Source organism: Anomaloglossus baeobatrachus, chromosome 10 (assembly GCF_048569485.1).
Source record: "Anomaloglossus baeobatrachus isolate aAnoBae1 chromosome 10, aAnoBae1.hap1, whole genome shotgun sequence".
NCBI lineage: Eukaryota > Metazoa > Chordata > Amphibia > Anura > Aromobatidae > Anomaloglossus > Anomaloglossus baeobatrachus.
In genome coordinates this window covers 35780720-35802475 of record NC_134362.1, presented here as the reverse complement: position 1 = coordinate 35802475, position 21756 = coordinate 35780720, and the positions used below count along the sequence as shown (strand labels likewise).

At 48.7% G+C, this 21756-nt stretch overlaps 1 protein-coding gene across 2 annotated transcripts in view; it reads left to right on the top strand.

Annotated features, from left to right (window-relative positions):
* The window catches only part of VRK3 (VRK serine/threonine kinase 3), a 99764-nt gene extending 78491 nt beyond the window's left edge, over nucleotides 1–21273 (top strand). For both annotated transcript variants that reach the window (XM_075325973.1, XM_075325972.1), the window contains exons 10-16: nucleotides 5863–5965; nucleotides 7247–7336; nucleotides 9559–9691; nucleotides 10521–10638; nucleotides 12395–12453; nucleotides 18607–18751; nucleotides 20715–21273. In XM_075325973.1, the coding sequence (XP_075182088.1) occupies nucleotides 5863–5965; nucleotides 7247–7336; nucleotides 9559–9691; nucleotides 10521–10638; nucleotides 12395–12453; nucleotides 18607–18746 (643 nt within the window). In that variant the 3' untranslated portion in view covers nucleotides 18747–18751; nucleotides 20715–21273. The remainder of the gene's footprint in view (nucleotides 1–5862; nucleotides 5966–7246; nucleotides 7337–9558; nucleotides 9692–10520; nucleotides 10639–12394; nucleotides 12454–18606; nucleotides 18752–20714) is intronic.
* The last annotated feature ends 483 nt before the right edge of the window (nucleotides 21274–21756 follow it).

Sequence of the window (21756 nt, the reverse complement as noted above, 5' to 3'; positions counted from 1 at the left end):
GAACGGTCGCGCCGGCCGCTGGGACTGCGACGCGGCTGGGACTTGTGGTGCGCCGGGGACTTCCGCGCTGACCGTGCATATATCACGGCCGCGCTTATTACTACAGTCCCCGGCTTTTGCGGCCTAGTTCGTTCGTTCCCGCCTCCGCACCTGCCAGTCAGGAGGAGGGCGGGACGCTGTACAGAGCATCAGCGCTGAGGGCTGGAGTCTTTTTTACATACTCCAGCCCTCACACCAGGCACAGTAGGACGCAGTTTCCCGCACTTTGTTTGTGGCACGCCCACGGTCCGCCCCTCTTCACAGAACGCCGGCAGCCATTCCTGCCTGCACGCTGAGCTGCAGAGGGGAGACGGGGAGACCCAGACACGGGATTCTACGGCCTCATACCCGCTGTTCAGCGGGCGGTAAGCAGACCTCAAGGGCTCACCCCCACTTGTGCCGTTTGTATACTGAGTATTTTGTGTTTGCAAATACTTTGTACTGTACGGTCGCTGGTGATTCTCGGCTATATACCCTCCTAGATTACAAGGAGGCAACAGCATGTCGTCCGCAAAACGCAAGGGTGCCAAGGCACAGACATTATATGCTGCCTGTACCGCATGTGGGGCTGCTCTACCGGCAGGTTCCACTGACCCCCATTGTGTGCAGTGCTCGGCCCCTGTGCAACTTGCACAGCCGGGGCCTCTGCTGGACGTGACCCAGAGTGTACCACCTGTGAATGCTGTCCAGGTGACAGGAACGGAGTTTGCAGCTTTTGCTGACAGATTGTCTATGACCATGTCAAAGATTCTTGAAACATTGCAGTCTAGACCAGTAACTCAGACCATGGACACTGTGGCATCATTGCTCCCTGGTCCCCCTCAGCTGGAACACTTCCAAGCTCCGGGGGTGTCACATGCACCCCAGGGTGACGATTCTGACTCAGACAACAGTCCCAGACAACCTAAGCGGGCTCGTTATGAGGGGCCCTCAACTTCGTCTCACTGGTCAGGATCCCAGCGGGACGAATCTATGGGTGATGAGGCGGATGTAACTGATCAAGATTCTGATCCTGGGACCGCTCTCAATCTGGATACACCGGATGGTGACGCCATAGTGAATGATCTTATAGCGTCCATCAATAGGATGTTAGATATTTCCCCGCCAGCTCCTCCTGCGGAGGAGGCAGCTTCACAGCAGGAGAAATTCCATTTCAGATATCCCAAGCGTAAATTAAGCACTTTTCTGGACCACTCTGACTTTAGAGATGCAATCCAGAAACACCACACTTATCCTGAGAAGCGGTTTTCTAAACGGCTTAAAGATACACGCTATCCTTTTCCCCCTGACGTGGTCAAGGGTTGGACCCAGTGTCCCAAGGTGGACCCTCCAATCTCCAGGCTTGCAGCTAGATCTTTAGTTGCAGTAGAAGATGGAGCGGCACTTAAAGATGCCACTGACAGGCAGATGGAGCTCTGGCTGAAATCCATCTATGAAGCTATTGGAGCGTCGTTGGCGCCAGCTTTTGCAGCCGTATGGGCACTCCAAGCCATTTCAGCTGGGCTTATACAAGTCGACTCGGTCACACGTACATCTGCCCCGCAGGTGGCACCATTGACCTCTCAAATGTCTGCATTCGCGTCTTACGCGATTAATGCTGTCCTGGACTCTACGAGCCGTACGGCGGTGGCGTCAGCCAACTCCGTGGTTTTGCGCAGAGCCCTGTGGTTGAGAGAATGGAAGGCAGATTCTGCTTCCAAGAAGTGCTTAACCAGTTTGCCTTTTTCTCGTGACCGATTGTTTGGGGAGCGTTTGGATGAAATCATTAAACACTCCAAGGGTAAGGACTCATCCTTACCTCAACACAGACAAAACAAGCCCCAACAAAGGAGGGGTCAGTCTGGTTTTCGGTCCTTTCGAGGCTCAGGCAGGTCCCAATTCTCCTCGTCCAAAAGGACTCAAAAGGATCAGAGAGACTCAGATTCTTGGCGGACTCAGTCACGCCCAAAAAAGATAGCAGGAAGAACCGTTACCAAGACGGCTTCCTCATGACTTTCAGCCTCCTCTCTCCGCATCCTCGGTCGGTGGCAGGCTCTCCCGCTTTGGCGACATTTGGCTGTCACAGGTCAAAGACCGTTGGGTGAGGGACATTCTGTCTCACGGGTACAGGATAGAGTTCAGCTCTCGTCCTCCAACTCGTTTCTTCAGAACTTCCCCACCGCCCGACCGAGCCGATGCTCTGCTGCAGGCGGTGGCCGCTCTAAAGGCGGAAGGAGTGGTGACTTCCGTTCCTCTTTAGGAACAAGGTCACGGTTTTTACTCCAATCTGTTTGTGGTGCCAAAGAAGGACGGGTCCTTTCGGCCCGTCCTGGATCTAAAGTTGCTCAACAAACACGTAAAAACCAGGAGGTTCCGGATGGAATCTCTACGCTCCGTCATAGCCTCAATGTCTCAAGGAGATTTCTTAGCATCAATAGACATCAAAGATGCTTATCTTCACGTGCCGATTGCGCCAGAGCATCAGCGTTTTCTACGCTTCGTTATAGAAAGCGAACACCTGCAGTTCGTAGCGTTACCTTTCGGGCTGGCAACAGCCCCTCGGGTCTTCACCAAGGTCATGGCAGCAGTAGTAGCTGTCCTGCACTCGCAGGGTCACTCCGTGATCCCGTATTTGGACGATCTACTTATAAAGGCACCCTCTCAAGAGGCATGCCAACACAGTCTGGACGTGGCACTGAAGACTCTCCAGAGTTTCGGGTGGATTATCAACTTTTCAAAGTCAAATCTAACCCCGACCCAATCACTAACATATCTTGGCATGGAGTTTCATACTCTCTCAGCGATAGTGAAGCTTCCACTGGACAAGCAGTGCTCTCTGCAGACAGGGGTGCAATCTCTCCTGCAGAACCAGTCCCACTCCTTGAGGCGCCTCATGCATTTCCTAGGGAAGATGGTGGCAGCAATGGAAGCAGTCCCTTTCGCGCAGTTTCATCTGCGCCCTCTACAATGGGACATTCTCCGCCAATGGGACGGGAAGTCGACGTCCCTCGACAGGGATGTCTCCCTCTCTCAGGCAGCCAAGGACTCTCTCCGATGGTGGCTCCTTCCCACCTCATTGTCAAAAGGAAAGTCGTTCCTACCCCCATCCTGGGCGGTGGTCACGACAGATGCGAGCCTATCAGGGTGGGGAGCAGTGTTTCTTCACCACAGGGCTCAGGGTACGTGGACTCAGAGAGAGTCCACCCTTCAGATCAATGTTCTGGAAATCAGAGCAGTCTATCTTGCTCTGCGAGCCTTCCAACAGTGGCTGGAGGGCAAGCAGATCCGGATTCAGTCGGACAATTCCACAGCGGTGGCGTACATCAACCACCAAGGGGGAACACGCAGTCGGCAAGCCTTTCAAGAAGTCCGGCGGATTCTGACGTGGGTGAAAAACACAGCATCCACCATATCCGCAGTTCACATCCCAGGCGTGGAAAACTGGGAAGCAGACTTTCTCAGTCGCCAGGGCATGGACGCAGGGGAATGGTCCCTTCACCCGGACGTGTTTCAGGAGATCTGTCGCCGCTGGGGGATGCCGGACGTCGACCTGATGGCGTCACGGCACAACAACAAGGTCCCGGTTTTCATGGCACGGTCTCACGATCACCGAGCTCTGGCGGCAGACGCCTTAGTTCAGGATTGGTCGCAGTTCCGACTACCTTATGTGTTCCCACCTCTGGCATTGTTGCCCAGAGTGCTCCGCAAAATCAGGTCCGACTGCCGTTGCGCCATTCTCGTCGCTCCAGACTGGCCAAGGAGGTCGTGGTACCCGGATCTGTGGCATCTCACGGTAGGACAACCGTGGGCGCTACCAGGCCGTCCAGACTTGCTGTCTCAAGGGCCGTTTTTCCATCTGAATTCTGCGGCCCTGAACCTGACTGTGTGGCCATTGAGTCCTGGATCCTAGGGACCTCAGGTTTATCTCATGATGTTGTTGCCACCATGAGACAGGCTAGGAAACCATCCTCCGCCAAGATCTACCACAGAACGTGGAAGATATTCTTATCTTGGTGCTCTGCTCAGGGAGTTTCTCCCTGGCCATTTGCATTGCCTATTTTTCTTTCCTTCCTGCAGTCTGGGTTGGAAAAAGGTTTGTCGCTTAGCTCCCTTAAAGGACAAGTCTCTGCGCTATCCGTATTCTTTCAGAAGCGCCTGGCGCGACTTCCTAAGGTACGCACGTTCCTGCAAAGGGTTTGTCATATCGTTCCCCCTTACAAGCGGCCATTGGAACCCTGGGATCTGAACAAGGTTCTAATTGCTCTCCAGAAGCCACCTTTCGAGCCTATGAAGGAGATTTCCTTTTCTCGGCTTTCACAGAAAGTAGCTTTTCTGGTGGCGGTCACGTCTCTTCGGAGAGTGTCAGAGCTGGCGGCGTTATCTTGCAAATCTCCCTTCCTGGTGTTTCACCAAGACAAGGTAGTACTGCGTCCAATTCCAGAGTTTCTTCCCAAGGTGGTATCTTCCTTTCATCTCAATCAGGATATCACTTTACCATCTTTGTGTCCGCATCCAGTTCACCAATTTGAAAAGGGTTTGCATCTGTTGGACCTGGTGAGAGCACTCAGGATCTACATTTCCCGCACGGCGCCTCTGCGCCGTTCGGATGCACTCTTTATCCTGGTCGCTGGTCAGCATAAAGGGTCGCAAGCTTCCAAATCCACCCTTGCGCGGTGGATCAAGGAACCAATTCTTCACGCCTACCGTTCTGCTGGGCTTCCGACTCCTTCTGGACTGAAGGCCCATTCTACCAGAGCCGTGGGTGCGTCCTGGGCATTACGGCATCAGGCTACGGCTCAGCAGGTGTGCCAGGCGGCTACCTGGTCGAGTCTGCACACTTTTACCAAGCATTATCAGGTGCATACCTACGCTTCGGCGGATGCCAGCCTAGGTAGACAAGTCCTGCAGGCGGCGGTGGCCCACCTGTAAGAAAGGGCTGCCTGACAGCCCGATCACGAGGTATTCTTTTACCCGCCCAGGGACTGCTTTTGGACGTCCCAATTGTCTGGGTCTCCCAATTAGGAGCGAAAAAGAAGAAGGGAATTTTGTTTACTTACCGTAAATTCCTTTTCTTCTAGCTCCAATTGGGAGACCCAGCACCCGCCCTGTTTGTTCTTAGGGTATTTGTTTTTCGGGTGCACATGTTGTTCATGTTGATAAGTTACGTTCTCCGATATTGTTTATCGGATTGAATTTGTTTTTGAAACAGTTATTGGCTTTCCTCCTTCTTGCTTTTGCACTAAAACTGAGGGACCCGTGCTCCCACGGGGGGGTGTATAGCCAGAAGGGGAGGGGCCTTACACTTTTAAGTGTAGTACTTTGTGCGGCCTCCGGAGGCAGTAGCTATACACCCAATTGTCTGGGTCTCCCAATTGGAGCTAGAAGAAAAGGAATTTACGGTAAGTAAACAAAATTCCCTTCTTTGTTTACTTACCGTAAATTCCTTTTCTTCTAGCTCCTATTGGGAGACCCAGCACCCGCCCCTGTTCCCTTCGGGCTGTTTGTTCTTTTGTGTACACATGATGTTCATGTTGAATTGTTCTTTTGGTTCATGGTTTTCAGTTCTCCGAACATCCTTCGGATTGAATTTACCTTAGACCAATTTATAAGTTCCTCCTTCCTGCTTTGGCACCAAAACTGATGGGCCCGTGATGCACGGGAGGGTGTATAGGCAGAGGGGAGGGGTTACACTTTTTAAAGTGTAATACTTTGTGTGGCCTCCGGAGGCAGTAGCTATACACCCAATTGTCTGGGTCTCCCAATAGGAGCTAGAAGAAAAGGAATTTACGGTAAGTAAACAAAATTCCCTTCTTTTATTTCATTTATAATTTTTTTTTCCTCCAGGTTTTTGGTGTTTTCTGAACTGGGACAAAATCTTCAGACTATCATCAGTGAACTCGATGGTCGACTGCCTGAACTCGCTGTCTACCAGATTGTGTTCAGGATGGTAGGTGATAACGATTTTAGCCGATTTTCTACATTAATTACTTCCATAAAATATATTATGTTAAAAACTGATTTATTGTTTGTGGACCTGCATTATAAAAAAAACAAATAATTAAAGAATAATAATCACGTAACACAAGCGCTTACATATTGGTTTTACTTGGGCGAGGGGGGGAAAGAGGTGAAGTGAACAATGAAAATGTCACGCTAGGTATGGGGAAGTACCATGTGTACGGTGACAGGGAAGGGAGACCCTGTGTCTAGGGAAGGGGAAGATGGTGACCCCTGACCAAGCCAACCACTGACCCCTGGCTCCTCTGACCAAACCTACCGCTGACCCCTGGCTCCCCTGACCAAACCTACTGCTGACCCCTGGCTCCCCTGACCAAACCTACCGCTGACCCCTAGCTCCCCTGACCAAACCTACCGCTGACCCCTGGCTCCCCTGACCACTTTAGATAGGTTCCACATCTATGCACTGAGCCCCTTGCTGACCCTGAACGGGGCCCTAGGTAGGGAGTGGATGGGATGAGCACTTGGTCGACTCCACTAAGCTCTAAAGAACACACAGGGATCACAGACAGGGGGAGTGAACAAATAACTTATCTCCAAGAAGACTCAGGGAAAGAAACGGCAACAAACGACAATGTTTCTTCAGATGATTGTAATCTGCCTGCTTGAATCCAAGGCCTGTATAGGAAAATATTAGGTCACAAGTGGAAGGGATGATGATTAGCAGCTGAAAGGTGAGGATATCCGCAGGATCCTAAAAGGAAAGGGATAAACCAAGCAGAGAAGATACATAGGATACCTCTTACACCATAGCGGGAATAATAGAATGTCAGTGAGCAAAACGCTGCGACCTTCTACAGCCGGACACCAGAGGACTATCTTTGAACCGTGACAGAAATTATTGTTGGTTGAGAAAAAGCCCTGGTCCGGCATCCAGTCCGGTCCTATGTGGCAGCCTTTAATTACGCTGCCGGCATCCGAGGCACCGCTGATGCAATGTTAAGACTGCCTGGTCTGGCTGCTCCAGATGATTAGCTTGGACATTAGACCAGTGCAGTACAAGTGTTTTTTCTGAACTTTACCAATAATCAGTTTTTTCACTGTTGACCCTCCTGAGCCATCTATAGGGCACACAAGTCATAGAAAGCTGAAGGTATCTTGATATCTGCGATCTTTTGTCTTACGTAGGATCTTTATATGACCTACCATATCGAGGAGGGTTGATCCTACAGACAGTTTAAATAAATCAATTTTTATTTTATTTTTTCAGATTGACGTACTGCAGTATATTCATGAAAATGAGTACGTCCATGGTGACATCACTGCTGAGAATATATATGTAAACTCCGATTACGAGGAGGTAAGAAATCACATTCTAATTACTGAACAATGAACATACATTTATCGAATATATAAAGCTGTGTGTGTGTGTGTGTGTGTGTGTGTGTGTGTGTGTGTGTCCGGGATTGGCATCTGCACCGTCGCAGCTACAGCCATAAAATTTTGCACACTCACACGTCTGGACCCCGAGAGCGTCATAGGTTATGTTTTGAGGGAAAATTTTAACCCCGCGCTTTACAGTTATTCACCAAAAAAACCTGCCTCCATTTAAAGCGAATGGAGCTGGGAGCCACAGTGCAGCCAGAACTTCAGAAGAATGCGCAGCCACGCCCTTATATGGAATGTTGGCGTGTCACAATGCAGCCAGGGGAAGAGGCAGACACAGACAAGGTATGAAACAGACATAGACAGGGTAAGAGGCAGACACAAAGAGACAGACAAAGAGACAGACTGACAGGGGAAGAGACAGACAGGGTAAGAGAGAGACAGGTTAAGAGACAGAGACAGACACAGGGAAACAGACAGAGAGGGAAGGAGACAGACAGGGTAAGAGACAGACAAAGAGACAGACACAGGGAAAGAGGCCGAGAGGGAAAGAGAGGGAAAGAGACCGAGAGGGAAAGAGACCGAGAGGGAAAGAGACCGAGACAGATGTAGAAAGAGAGACAGTCAGAGACAGACAGTGAAAGAGACCGAGAGGGAAAGAGACCGAGAGGGGGAGAGACCGAGACAGATGTAGAAAGAGACAGAGACAGTCAGAGACAGACAGACAAAGAGATAGAGAGAGAGACAGAGAGATATATAGAGGGGGATACAGACATTATAATTACATTTCTATCTATTTGTTTTGTGGTTTTTGTGTGCAGAATACATTTTTGTTAATACATTCTATTTTGTTAACAGCAGTTATTAACCCGGGCGAAGCCGGATAGTACAGCTAGTATATAATAATTCTGGTCGGTGTCATTGGAGGACACAGACCCTGGGTTTTGCAGCTGTCACTAGGTGGGGGATACTAAGGGGCTGATTTATTATTATTTATGGGGCTCACTGGCCTACGATGGGGAACATGCTATATAATAAATTAGACACATCTCCTAAAGGGCGTGTGCCTCTGCCAGAAATGTGCTCCAATCCGGTCAGTGACTGGAGTACACCTCTTCAGTAAGTTATGCCTCTAACGTGGAGTATCTTTTCATAAATTTGACAGTCGGGCATAGGCTTACCCCTTCTGAGTCGGGCAAAGATATTTCAACTAAGTCTTTGCTCCTTCTGCAGGCACTGACCTTATCAGCTGTAGAGTAGTGCCTAGAGGAGGCTTACCTCCCTGGCCTTGCAGGACGACTTTGCTTGTATTATTTTCGATTATTTATTATTTTTTTTCCCCGCTGTGCTGGTAAACTGGAAGGATTCAACCTCTGTTTATCCCCAAGTGAGGAGGGAGGAAAAGTGGCCACTTACCACGCCGTTCCTCCCTCCTCCAAGAAAGTGAACAGGGCTGCCATAACTCCCGTTTCCCACTAGCCATATAGGGCCACCCGTTATTGACGCATGCTCCCCCCCACCATTATTATTAGGGTACGTGCCCACGATTAGGACCTGCTGCGTCCTGACCTGCGGGACTGCGAGTCTCCTCCACAGGAGACTTGCTGTTGTCTCCTAATGCTTCTGGCTCCGCAGCAAAGAATTGACATGCTGCGGCTCAGGAAGCTGCACCGCAGATCAGTTTATACTGCGGGCCGTACACGCACAGTGGGCAGAGGATTTCTAGAAATCCCATCCACTGTGCTTGTACTGTACAACGCAGCGTTTTGGACACAGTGATAAGACGCTGCATCCAAAATTCTGCGAACCTTGATCGTGGCCTTATTTTTTACAGGACTGAGACAACAAAGTGCCCCTTCCTCAATTAGCTAAACACACAAGGTCACTCTTCGGAAAACTATTTTGAGTCTCCCCGTTGAGGAAACTGCACAAGCTCCATGATGGACCACTTGGGATCCTCTGATTAAAACCTTCACCAATCCTGATTGAATCTCTTGTCAGTCTTTGTTCTTGTTAGATTTTGTCTGATATATCTTCTGAGCTTATTCCTGCTCCTCCGATCATCCATAAGATGAAGGGGTCCACAGGTTCCCCCCCCCCCTCGAGGCCGGGCCTAGTAAGCTTACAGAGAGGGGTTCCTCTGCACCATTCATGGTGTAAATACTCAGGCTCCTGAATGTTATTGTTGTGCCCTAGGCCTATCTGGCAGGATATTATAACGCATATCGGTACTGTCCTGGTGGAGAACATGTGGCACAGAAGGACGGCAGCAGGACGCCTCATGAAGGAACGGCCGAATTCATCAGCCTGGATCTTCACAAAGGCACCGGTATGTAGTCTTCATCTTTTGTATGCTTGTTGTGCTTCTTTCCAGTGTGGCATTAAAGGGAATCTGTCACCAGGTTTTTGCTCCCCCATCTGAGAGCAGCATAATATAGAGACAGAGACCCTGATTCCAGCGATGTGTCACTTATTGAGCTGTTTGCTGTCATTTTCATAAAATCACTGTTTTCTCTGCTGCAGATCTCGCAGTTATACAGAGCTCATGAATATGCTGGACTATCTGCAGCACACCAAGTAGTCCTGCAATAATAATCTCCTTCTGATTAAACTACACTAAGCAGCTCAGTAAGTGACACATCACTGGAATCAGGATCTCTGCCCCTACATTATGCTGCTCTCAGATTAGTGGGCAAAAAACCTGATGACAGATTCCCTTTAAGTTGCATTAACTTCCATTCCTTCATTCATTTTCGGACTCCTTAATTCTCCTCCTCATTTTCGTACTTCTTTCTTGAGACTTTCTCTCCCAGTAATACAGGCTGGATGTTGGATCTGTGTGTATCCGGGGTGTATCTGTCTTCTCATGCTTTCACGTATGAGTACAGCTACAATACTGTCCTTATTTTTTCTCCATGTGCTTATCTCCTTGTGATTAGCTTGTTTTCGCCGCTCTCCATCTTTTTGGATACTTTTCCCCCTCTCCACCGCAGATCTATGGACAATCCCCTTCCTGCTGCTATCACTAACACCAAGAGAAGGGATGGTGTAAATATTTGTAATAAAGATCCCATCGTTTATCCAAGTGAAAGAATGAATTCTCTGTCTTGAAAATCACCTCTTACATTGTATTTTAATTTTTTGTTTTATCTTTTAAGGACCAACCCGCCGCAGTGACTTGGAATCCTTGGGCTATTGCGCTCTGAAATGGCTGTGTGGCTCCTTACCCTGGAGCGACGAAACTAATCCGGGCTCTATAATGGAGCAAAAAAAAAGGTCAGTCTTAAAAGGGTATTCCCATCTCCGACATCCTATCCTAATATCTAGCAGATGTCATAATAATATTAGCAAACACCTCCAGTTAGAAATGTAGTATAGTTCTCCTGATTAGCTATGTCACTTACCTCATGTGTAGGGCAGTAGAGTGGCTTAGGTATCCATGGTTACGATCACTAGGTGTCACTATATGCGTAGTTATAACCACGGATACCTAAGCTGCAATGCCCTGCACATGAGGTAGGTGACATAGCTAATCAGGAGAACTATACTACATTTATAATTGGAGGTATTTGCTAATATTATTACACCTACTACATATTGGGATAGGATCTTGGAGATGGGAATACCCCTTTTAAGGATCACTCGGACCCCCTGAATCCCATCTTTGTGCTGTCCAGTCAGTAGTACACTCCTGAAATGATTAACAGTTTCGATCAATGGCATTGTCACTCCACTGACCTGATTTTGGCTCTTACCTATGCTGCCAGCAGAAGCGGCTTCACCTCTGCACATTCGGAGGAGCACAGGGATTACTGGATCTGGCCAGCTGCACAGCAGTGCTTACAAGCTCTATAGTACAAAATATTGTGGATGGAAAACTGCTATAGGGTCTAATCTAGCAACAATGAAAGAAATAATGTGGAATGTTCTCTCATTTTTTTCGGTTGTGTTTCGCACAACCTTGAATGAAGCCTCAGTGGTAGATCCAGCTGCTGCAGAAACCACGGATCTAAGATCAGCAGGCGCTGCGCAGGAACGTCAGGGTAATGTGGTTACCTCTGCGCTGTGGGATGGATAGTGAAGGACCCAATATACTGGATGCAGTTATTCAGGACGTTTTATTTATTTCTACGCTTTTCGAAGTGACCTCACTTCTTTCTCAGGAAACCACCAGATTATCTAGATCTGCCCAGCTTCACAGCAGTGCTTACAAGCTCTATATAGGAAACTGGCCACCATTGATAGACCACAAGGGTGGCAGGTAGCCTGTGCAGGGAGCAGGTCACCATATAATTAAAATCAGTCTGCTTTTGAAAATGGAGATAATTTTTAATTAAAAAATAAATTATAAACTTGCTTGTTTGTCGGACTTGCTTGTTTGTCGGACTTGCTTGTTTGTCGGACTTGCTTGTTTGTCGGACTTGCTTGTTTGCCGGACTTGCTTGTTTGCCGGACTTGCTTGTTTGCCGGACTTGCTTGTTTGCCGGACTTGCTTGTTTGCCGGACTTGCTTGTTTTGTCGGACTTGCTTGTTTGCCGGACTTGCTTGTTTTGTCGGACTTGCTTGTTTGCCGGACTTGCTTGTTTGCCGGACTTGCTTGTTTGCCGGACTTGCTTGTTTGCCGGACTTGCTTGTTTGCCGGACTTGCTTGTTTGACGGACTTGCTTGTTTGCCGGACTTGCTTGTTTGCCGGACTTGCTTGTTTGCCGGACTTGCTTGTTTGCCGGACTTGCTTGTTTTGTCAGACTTGCTTGTTTTGTCAGACTTGCTTGTTTTGTCAGACTTGCTTGTTTTGTCAGACTTGCTTGGGTTTTTTTACACTCATTTATGAAAAGAAAACCCCCTTTAACTTGTTAGGTAATAATGACTACGTAGTCTTTTATAGTGCAGCGGGGTTAGTGGCAGCCTATCTACACTGGACGCCTAGCTTTCTGCCTTCACAAGAAATGTTAAAGCCTCCGTTTTGGTCTTATACAAATACGAGTGCTCATTAAAAGGTAGAACTTTTCATATTTATTGATATTATTTCCAGGTTTCGTACGGATGTTCTAGGACTCCTGAAGCAATGCTTCAACAAACGCAAAACTCCAGGTATGGACACTTTGCCAATAACCATCATTTCATTAATGGTCACTTTTTTTTTTTGCTAATCTTTGAGGTATGTCAGAACACAAAAAAAAATTGGGGAAATGTTTTATTGTCCATGAAATGATGTTTTGGGGTATTTTTTGGAACCTTTTAATTGGCGCGTGGCAGGTTTTCATACCCCACCCATTATGACACAATCTGTGTTTTCTTCATCGTTCCTTATGGGAGACCCAGACCATGGGTGTATAGCTTCTGCCTCCGGAGGACACACAAAGTACTACACTAAAAGTGTAGCTCCTCCCTCCGAGCATATACACCCCCTGGATGACAAATCCAACCAGTTCAATGCTTTGTGTTCAGGAGGTCACACACACATGCATTCTGATCTGAATTTTGATTTTTGATTTCAAAGATTTGGAAGAAAAGCGGGTCCAATCTGGACTCCCGGCATGTCCCTTCTCACCCCACTGTGTCGGCGGTGCTGTTAAGGTTGATTTTACAAGGCTGGAGCCTTTCATGCCGCGCTCCTTCACCATCCCTTGGGCTCTGGCTTGAAGTGGGAGCCATCACGGTTCTCACTGCTTTGCAGGAGACCGGTCTCCATCCGCAGCCCTTTCAGGTTCCTGCCGGACGGAGCGCTCACCCCCCAGGGACCTGGCCCTGCGTCTCATAAGCTAAGTATTGAGACGTTATTCAGGGGTCCCTTGTACATTTATTGTGGGGAGAATGTGTTTTGTTCACTTTGCTGTGATTTCTGGCCGGTTCTCTGTTTTTTTCCTGAGAACCGCGCTGAGGGTGCCTGCTCGTCGGCCGCATGGAAAAATCTAGGCCCCGGCTTCAGATGCGGCCTAGTTTCGTTTTCAGTGCCCCTGCATGTCAGTCATGCAGGGGGACAGTGTGGCCCCGCCCACCGGCCGTTCAGCAGAGGGGAGGACACTCCTCTCTGAGGAGATGTTTCCCTCCCCTGTATTTCTCCTTGGCCCTCCGGTTCCCGCTCCTGGACTAAACCCCGCCCCCCCTCCTCACTCCGGCGCCATTTTATCAGCGTTCACACACTGATCGGCGCTGGCTGCTGCAGCTTCTGCATCTGTCTGGGGGTCCGAGTTGTGGAATCCGGAGGGCACACAAAAAGCGGTCTGGTAAGCCACAACCTCTGGTTGTGGACTTTATTATACACTCTCTGGGGGTCATTCTGAAGGAGTGTGTTCTTTACTGCAGAGCCCCCACTCCAGCAGCATGTCTCACACTAGGAGCAAGGCTGTACTCTATATGCACTGCATGTCAGCTCCTACTGCCTGAACCAAGCACATATCCACATTGTGATGCCTGCTCTAACATGGTGGTGCCTCAGCCTGGAGTCCCCCTAGGGGTCCCTCCGGCTGCTCCGGCCCCGGTGGCTGAACCCCCGGCTTGGGTAGAATCATTTTCTAAGGCTATCTCACAGTCCTTTGCCGACTCCATGGGACAGTTGTCCCGGACTCTGCTGACCATGCATCAGCCTCCTTCTCAGGGCGCCTCTGCTGTACCGACTCGCTCTGCAGAGCTCACAGAGGATTTTTTATCTGTTCCTGGACCCCGTCCTCCTAAACGGAGACGCAGGGACTCTTCTCCCTCCTCGTCCCACGGCTCTGATTCACGAGCTGAATTGCAGGGCGAGGAGGATGCCTTTACTGTGGGCTCGGATGCTACCTCTATGTACCCCATTGATCTATCCGAGGGTGATGCGGATGTTAGTGACTTGATTGCGTCCATTAACTCCGCACTGAACCTCAATCCACCAGAGTCAGAGGAACAAGCCTCTCTGGTAGAAAAACACCAGTTTACCTCACCTAAGAGAGCAAGGAGTATGTTTTTTAACCACTCCAGTTTTCAGGCCACTGTGACCAAGCCCAGGGCCTGCCCTGACAAACGCTTCCCAAAGCGTAGTTCTGATGACCGTTTTCCCTTTCCACCAGAGGTGGTCAAGGAGTGGGCTCATTCACCAAAGGTAGATCCTCCGGTGTCTAGAATCTCAGCCCGGACAGTTGTATCTGTGACCGATGGCACCTCACTTAAGGATCCCACTGACCGCCAGGTTGACCTTCTGGCCAAATCTGTATATGAGGCGGCAGGGGCCTCGTTCTCCCCGTCCTTTGCAGCAGTGTGGGCTCTTAAGGCAGTCTCTGCTTCTCTGGCGGAGATACATTCCCTCGCCAGGGACTCTATACCCGAAATGGTTGCCTTAACTTCCCAGGCTTCGGCTTTTTCATCCTATGCCATGTCTGCCATTCTGGAGGCTTCTCACCGCACGGCGGTGGCTTCCGCTAATTCACTCGCGATCCGCAGGATCTTGTGGCTTCGAGAATGGAAAGCAGACGCTTCTTCCAAGAAGTACCTTGCTGGGCTCCCCTTTGCTGGGTCCCGGCTGTTCGGTGAGCAACTGGATGAAATTATTAAGGAAGCTACTGGCGGGAAGAGTACTTCCTTGCCACACACTAAAACCAGGAAACCTGTCCAGGGCACGAACCAGTCGAGGTTTCGTTCCTTTCGTTCCTCTAACTGGTCATCCTCTAAGCCCTCAGCTTCGTCCACTAACTCAGCCAAGGATCGAAAACCCAGCTGGCGCGCGAAGCCGCGTCCTCAGAAGAACGGAGGAGCTGCTGTCACTAAGGCAGCCTCCTCTTGACTATCTGGCTGCGCCAGCAACGTCCTTGGTCGGTGGCAGGCTCTCCCACTTTGGCGACGTGTGGTTTCAACACGTCTCCGATCAGTGGGTGCGGGATATCATCTCCCACGGCTACAGGATAGAATTTTCTTCCAGCCCGCCAAACAGATTTTTTCTGTCCACTCCCCCCTGCTCCACTCCAAAGCCGCCGCCTTCTCACAGGCCGTGGCATCCTTGCAGGCCAACGGAGTAATTGTTCCGGTTCCCGCCCGGGAACGGTTCAGAGGTTTCTACTCAAACCTCTTCCTAGTCCCCAAGAAGGACGGTTCCTTCCGACCCATCCTGGATCTCAAGCTTCTCAACAAGCATGTTCAGGTGCGGCACTTTCGCATGGAATCTCTGCGATCGGTCATTGCCTCAATGACCCAAGGAGATTTTCTAGCATCCATCGACATCAGAGATGCCTATCTGCATGTGCCAATTGCAGTTTCACACCAGCGTTGGCTACGTTTTGCAATCGGAGAGGAACATTTCCAATTCGTGGCTCTCCCCTTCGGGTTAGCCACGGCCCCTCGTGTATTCACCAAGGTCATGGCAGCAGTGGTTGCGGTTCTGCACCTCCAGGGGTTGGCAGTGATTCCTTACCTGGACAACCTTCTAGTCAAGGCTTCATCCAGTGCAGACTGTCAGCGGAGTGTCTCGCTCACTCTCGCCACGCTTGTTCAATTCGGGTGGCTTGTCAATCTGCCCAAGTCCACTCTGATCCCGACCCAGGAACTTACGTACCTAGGGATGCAATTCGAGACTCTGCCGGCACTTGTGAAGCTGCCCTTAGTCAAACAGCAGTCCCTTCATCTGGCGGTACGCTCTCTGTTGAAGCCCCGCCGTCATTCCATCAGGCACCTCATGCAGGTGCTGGGTCAGATGGTGGCGTCAATGGAAGCGGTTCCCTTTGCCCAGTTCCATCTGCGTCCTCTGCAGCTGGACATTCTCCGCTTTTGGGACAAGCGGACCTCTTCTTTGCACAGGCTAGTGGCTCTGTCGCCACAGACCAGGAGCTCTCTTCTGTGGTGGCTTCGGCCCCTCTCTCTGTCTCAGGGACGCTCCTTCCTGACCCCGTCCTGGGTGATCCTCACCACGGACGCCAGTCTCTCCGGCTGGGGAGCAGTATTTCTCCACCACCGAGCACAGGGCACTTGGACTCCGTCCGAATCAGCCCTCTCGATCAATGTGCTGGAAATCAGGGCTGTACTCCTAGCTCTCGTAGCCTTTCACCACCTGTTGGCGGGCAAGCACATTTGAGTCCAGTCGGACAACGCAACAGCAGTTGCCTACATCAATCACCAGGGCGGGACTCGCAGCCGCCTGGCGATGTTGGAGGTTCAACGCATCCTTCAGTGGACGGAGGACTCCAGGTCCACCATATGCGCAGTCCACATCCCAGGCGTAGAAAACTGGGAGGCAGATTATCTCAGCCGTCAAACCGTGGACAGCGGCGAGTGGGCCCTGCATCCGGCAGTGTTCCGGTCAATCTGCCGCAAGTGGGGCACTTTTGAAGTGGATCTAATGGCATCCCGGCACAACAACAAGGTCCCGGTTTACGTGGCTTGCTCCCACGATCCTCAGGCCTTGGCAGCGGACGCACTGGTTCAAGATTAGTCCCAGTTCCGTCTGGCCTACGTGTTTCCCCCTCTAGCTCTCTTGCCCAGGGTCCTGCGCAAGATCAGAATGGAGGGCCGTCGGGTCATAATCATTGCTCCAGACTGGCCCAGGCGAGCTTGGTACCCAGACCTGCTCTGTCTGTCCGTAGAAATGCCGTGGCATCTCCCGGACCGCCCAGACCTTCTCTCTCAAGGTCCGTTTTTCCGCCAGAATTCTGCGGCTCTCAGATTGACGGCGTGGCTCTTGAGTCCTGGATCCTGACGGCTTCAGGCATTCCTTCCGAGGTCATCTCCACTATGACTCAGGCTCGGAAGTCTTCCTCGGCCAGGATTTACCACAGGACTTGGAGGATTTTCCTGTCCTGGTGTCGCTCTTCCGGCCATGCTCCTTGGCCGTTTTCTTTGCCAACCATCCTGTCCTTTCTACAGTCCGGTCTGCAGCTAGGACTATCCCTCAGTTCCCTCAAGGGACAGGTCTCGGCTCTGTCAGTCTTGTTCCAGCGGCGTATCGCCCGACTGGCTCAGGTGCGCACCTTCATGCAGGGTGCATCTCACATCATTCCTCCTTACCGGCGGTTTTTGGATCCCTGGGACCTTAATCTGGTCCTCACGGCCTTACAGAAACCCCCCTTTGAGCCTCTTAGGGAGGTTTCTTTGTTTCGACTTTCACAGAAAGTGGTCTTTCTGGTGGCCATAACTTCTCTCAGGAGAGTCTCTGATTTGGCTGCGCTTTCTTCGGAGTCACCCTTTTTGGTTTTTCACCAAGACAAGCTGGTTCTCCGTCCGACTCCGGACTTTCTCCCTAAGGTGATGTCTCCTTTCCACCTTAATCAGGACATTTAACTTTCTCCCTAAGGTGATGTCTCCTTTCCACCTTAATCAGGACATTTAATTTCCTTCCCTTTGTCCGGCCCTTGTACATCGCTTTGAGAAAGCGTTGCATACCTTGGATTTGGTGCGGGCGCTCCGGATCTATGTGTCACGCACCGCCACTATTAGGCGGTGCACCTCTCTTTTTGTGCTAACCACGGGTCAGCGCAAGGGTCTCTCGGCTTCTAAACCGACCCTAGCTCGTTGGATTAGGTCTGCCATATCCGATGCCTACCAATGTTCTCAGGTGCCTCCACCGCCAGGGATTAAGGCGCACTCGACCAGAGCTGTCGGTGCCTCCTGGGCTTTCAGGCACCAGGCTACGGCTCAGCAAGTCTGTCAGGCTGCCACTTGGTCTAGTCTGCACACCTTTTCGAAGCACTACCAAGTGCATGCTCATGCTTCGGCAGATGCGAGCTTGGGCAGACGCATCCTTCAGGCGGCTGTCGCCCATTTGTGAAGTTAGGTTTTGCCTACTTCTCAGTTTCTGTTTATTTCCCACCCATGGACTGCTTTGAGACGTCCCATGGTCTGGGTCTCCCATAAGGAACGATGAAGAAAAAGAGAATTTTGTTTACTTACCGTAAATTCTTTTTCTTATAGTTCCGACATGGGAGACCCAGCACCCTCCCTGTTGCCTGTTGGCAGTTCTTGTTCCGTGTGTTTTTCACCGGCTGTTGTTGTAGACAGAGGTTCCGGTTATTCCGGGTTTTACTCTATCTCTACTTGTGGGTGTATGTCCTCCTTCAGCTTTTGCACTAAACTGGTTGGATTTGTCATCCAGGGGGTGTATATGCTCGGAGGGAGGAGCTACACTTTTAGTGTAGTACTTTGTGTGTCCTCCGGAGGCAGAAGCTATACACCCATGGTCTGGGTCTCCCATGTCGGAACTATAAGAAAAAGAATTTACGGTAAGTAAACAAAATTCTCTTTTTTGATACTTTCGGCGTGCGTTGATGCTTAATATCTTATGTTTTGTAGATGCGGTGAAATTCTTCTTGGAAAAAGTGATGAACTTGGACTACGCAGAAAAGCCAAATTACCAAGAGATTCGGGATGTCTTTTCCTTTGCTCTGCAGAAATCGCGTCTCCAGCCCTATGACCCTGTACAACTGCTGTAAAGAAGGTAAATTCCTAAGTAAAGCCAACCGAAAGTAACATTGTCCTAACGATCGCTGAAGGGTCCCGACCTAGGCTTTAAATAAAAGGAGAGCCGCAGACTGACAGGGCTTTCCTGTTTTAAGTGAATTTTTGTCCTCTGTTTGCAAGAAGACACAAGTCCATAGACCTCAACCTATAACCTAACATGTCAATCCAGAGAGGAAAAAAAAAAATAGGCAGATGCTAATTGCCCCATAATGGGGGAACTATCCCTTCAGGACACCACAGACTAGTTCCCTGAATCAACTTCCCATCTCTCTACTACCGTATTTATATTTATCAATAGCGTCATCCTGACCCGCTTTGACTTTGTTTAGTGAATGGACCATTACTACATCATGTGTCAGTAGATAACACAGGATGCAGCCTTCAGAATAGGCGATATCACAGCTCAACTCCTCCTCCTGTACAATGTCTGATTGCATCTTTATATATAGTAGATAATACAGGATTCACAATGGGTGATGTAACAGCTCACCTCCTCCCCCCTTCTGTCGAAAGACTGATGACATCTTTATATACAGTAGATTAGACAGGATCCACCATTCAGAATAGGTGATATCACAGCTCACCTCCTCCTGTACAATGACTGATAGCATTTCAATATACAGTAGATAACACAGGATCCAGCATTCAAAATAGGTGATATTACAGCTTACCTCCTCCCCCATTACAATGACTGATAACACCTCTATATACAGTAGGTAACATGGGATCCACCATTCACAATAGGTAATATCACAGCTCACTTCCACCTCCTCCTCCTGTACAATGACTGATAACACCTGTATATACAGTTAACACAGAATGTACCATTCACAATAATTGATATTACAGCTCACCTCCTCCTCCTGTACAATGACTAATAACACTTCTATATACAGTAAATAACCTGTGATCCCCCATTATCAATAGGTGATGTTACAGCTCACCACCTCCTCCTGTACAATGACTGATAATGCTTCTATATAAACTAGATACCACAGGATCCACCATTCACTATAGGTGATGTCACAGCTCACTTACTCCTCCTCCTATACAATGACTGGTAACTCTATATACAGTACGTAACACAGGATCCACCATTCACAATAGGTGATATCACAGCTCACCTCCTCCCCTCCTGTACAATGACTGATAACACGGGATCCAACATTCACAATGATATCACAGCTCACCTCTTCCTCGTGTACAATGATAACTCTGCTATATAAACTAGATACCACAGGATCCAAAATTCACTATAGGTGATATCACAGCTCAGTTACTCCTCCTCCTGTACAATGACTGATAACTCTATATACAGTACGTAACACAGGATCCACCATTCACAATAGGTGATGTCACAGCTCACGTTCTCCTCCTCCTGTACAATGACTGATAACACGGAATCCAACATTCACAATATCACAGGTCTCCTCCTCCTCCTCCTGTACAATGACTGATAACACCTCTATATAAAGTAGATATAACAGGATCCACCATTCACTATAGGTGATGTCACAGCTCACCTCCTCCTCCTGTACAATGACTGATAACATGGGATCCACCATTCACAATATCACTGCTCACCTTCTCCTCCTGTACAATGACTGATAACACAATCCACCACCATTCACAATAGTTGATGTCACAGCTCACCTCCTCCGCCTGTACAATGACTGATAACTGATAATGACTGTTATGTACTGTATATAGATACAGTACATAACACAGGATCCACCATTCACTATAGTTGATGTCACAGCTCACCTCCTCCTCCTGTACAATGACTGATAACACCTCTATATACAGTAGATAACACAGGATCCACCATTCACAATAGTTGATGTCACAGCTCACCTCCTCCTCCTATACAATGACTGCTAATGCCTCTTTATTTTCTCATGTATTTTGGGGTAATCTTTGCTGTCTTCTTACATTTGCAGAGCTACAATATTGAAGATCATTTTTTTTATCAAAGAGTTTTTACTATTGGAGTTTTGTTTATAAGAAATAATTTCCCTCATTTATGATACAATGTGTTACAAATCTGCTGCATTTTACTGATGACCTGGACTAGTCCGGATTCCTATCAGATTGACCTCAGTGATATCCTCCTCTCTTACCTGTGACGCGGAGCTGTGGATGTCTTTATGGAGCGGTGACGCTGTGAGCATTGTACCCTGAGCTACTGAATCCCCATTTTACTGCTTTAATGTGTTTAATAGTGATAGTTATTGTTTTATTGGCTGGTAAATTTCATTTTTTTTCTCCATCTGCTATCTTTTAATATGATCTTTTAAAATACTTTAACATGGAGAGAAAAAAAAAAAAAAGAGTCCAACCTATGAATGTTGGAAAGTGCAGCGTCAAGATTATTTTTTAGGTACTCGGTTGACATTTTCTCGAAATGGTATGTGAAATTTTAATCTATTCTTTTACTAATTTGTTCCTTTCTTTTTGCGATACTGTGACATCTTCAGAATAAAGCTGTGACATCTTTTATTTTTTAAGATCATCCTTTAAAAAATAAATAAATAAATAAATTCATTGCACCCTAACATTTCCCTACTCCCCCCCACCCCCCCTTTAATTTTGTTTATTGCATCTTGTTATATGAATAAAAAAAATATTTTGGGAAAAATAAACCTGTCCTATAAAACTTTGTAATTCACTGTTGCTTTATTTCTTTACTGTTTAACAGATTAATGTGTGTAGAAATATTAGCCTCTTTAAGAGTCGCTAAACTTCTGCTGTTTTTTTGGGAGGTGTGGGGAGCCCTTTTAAAGAGGACCGACCACCAGGATTTTCATATATGAACTAAAGCCATTGCTATACTGGCGCTGTCATGCTGATTCTATACATACCTTTAGTTGTGAGATTGGATGTATAGTTTCTGAAATACAGCCAAGTAAAGTTTGTGAATGCACTGTTATTTGATTGACAGCTGCTACAGAATACTTCCTCCCCCTTGTCCTTCCTCCCCCT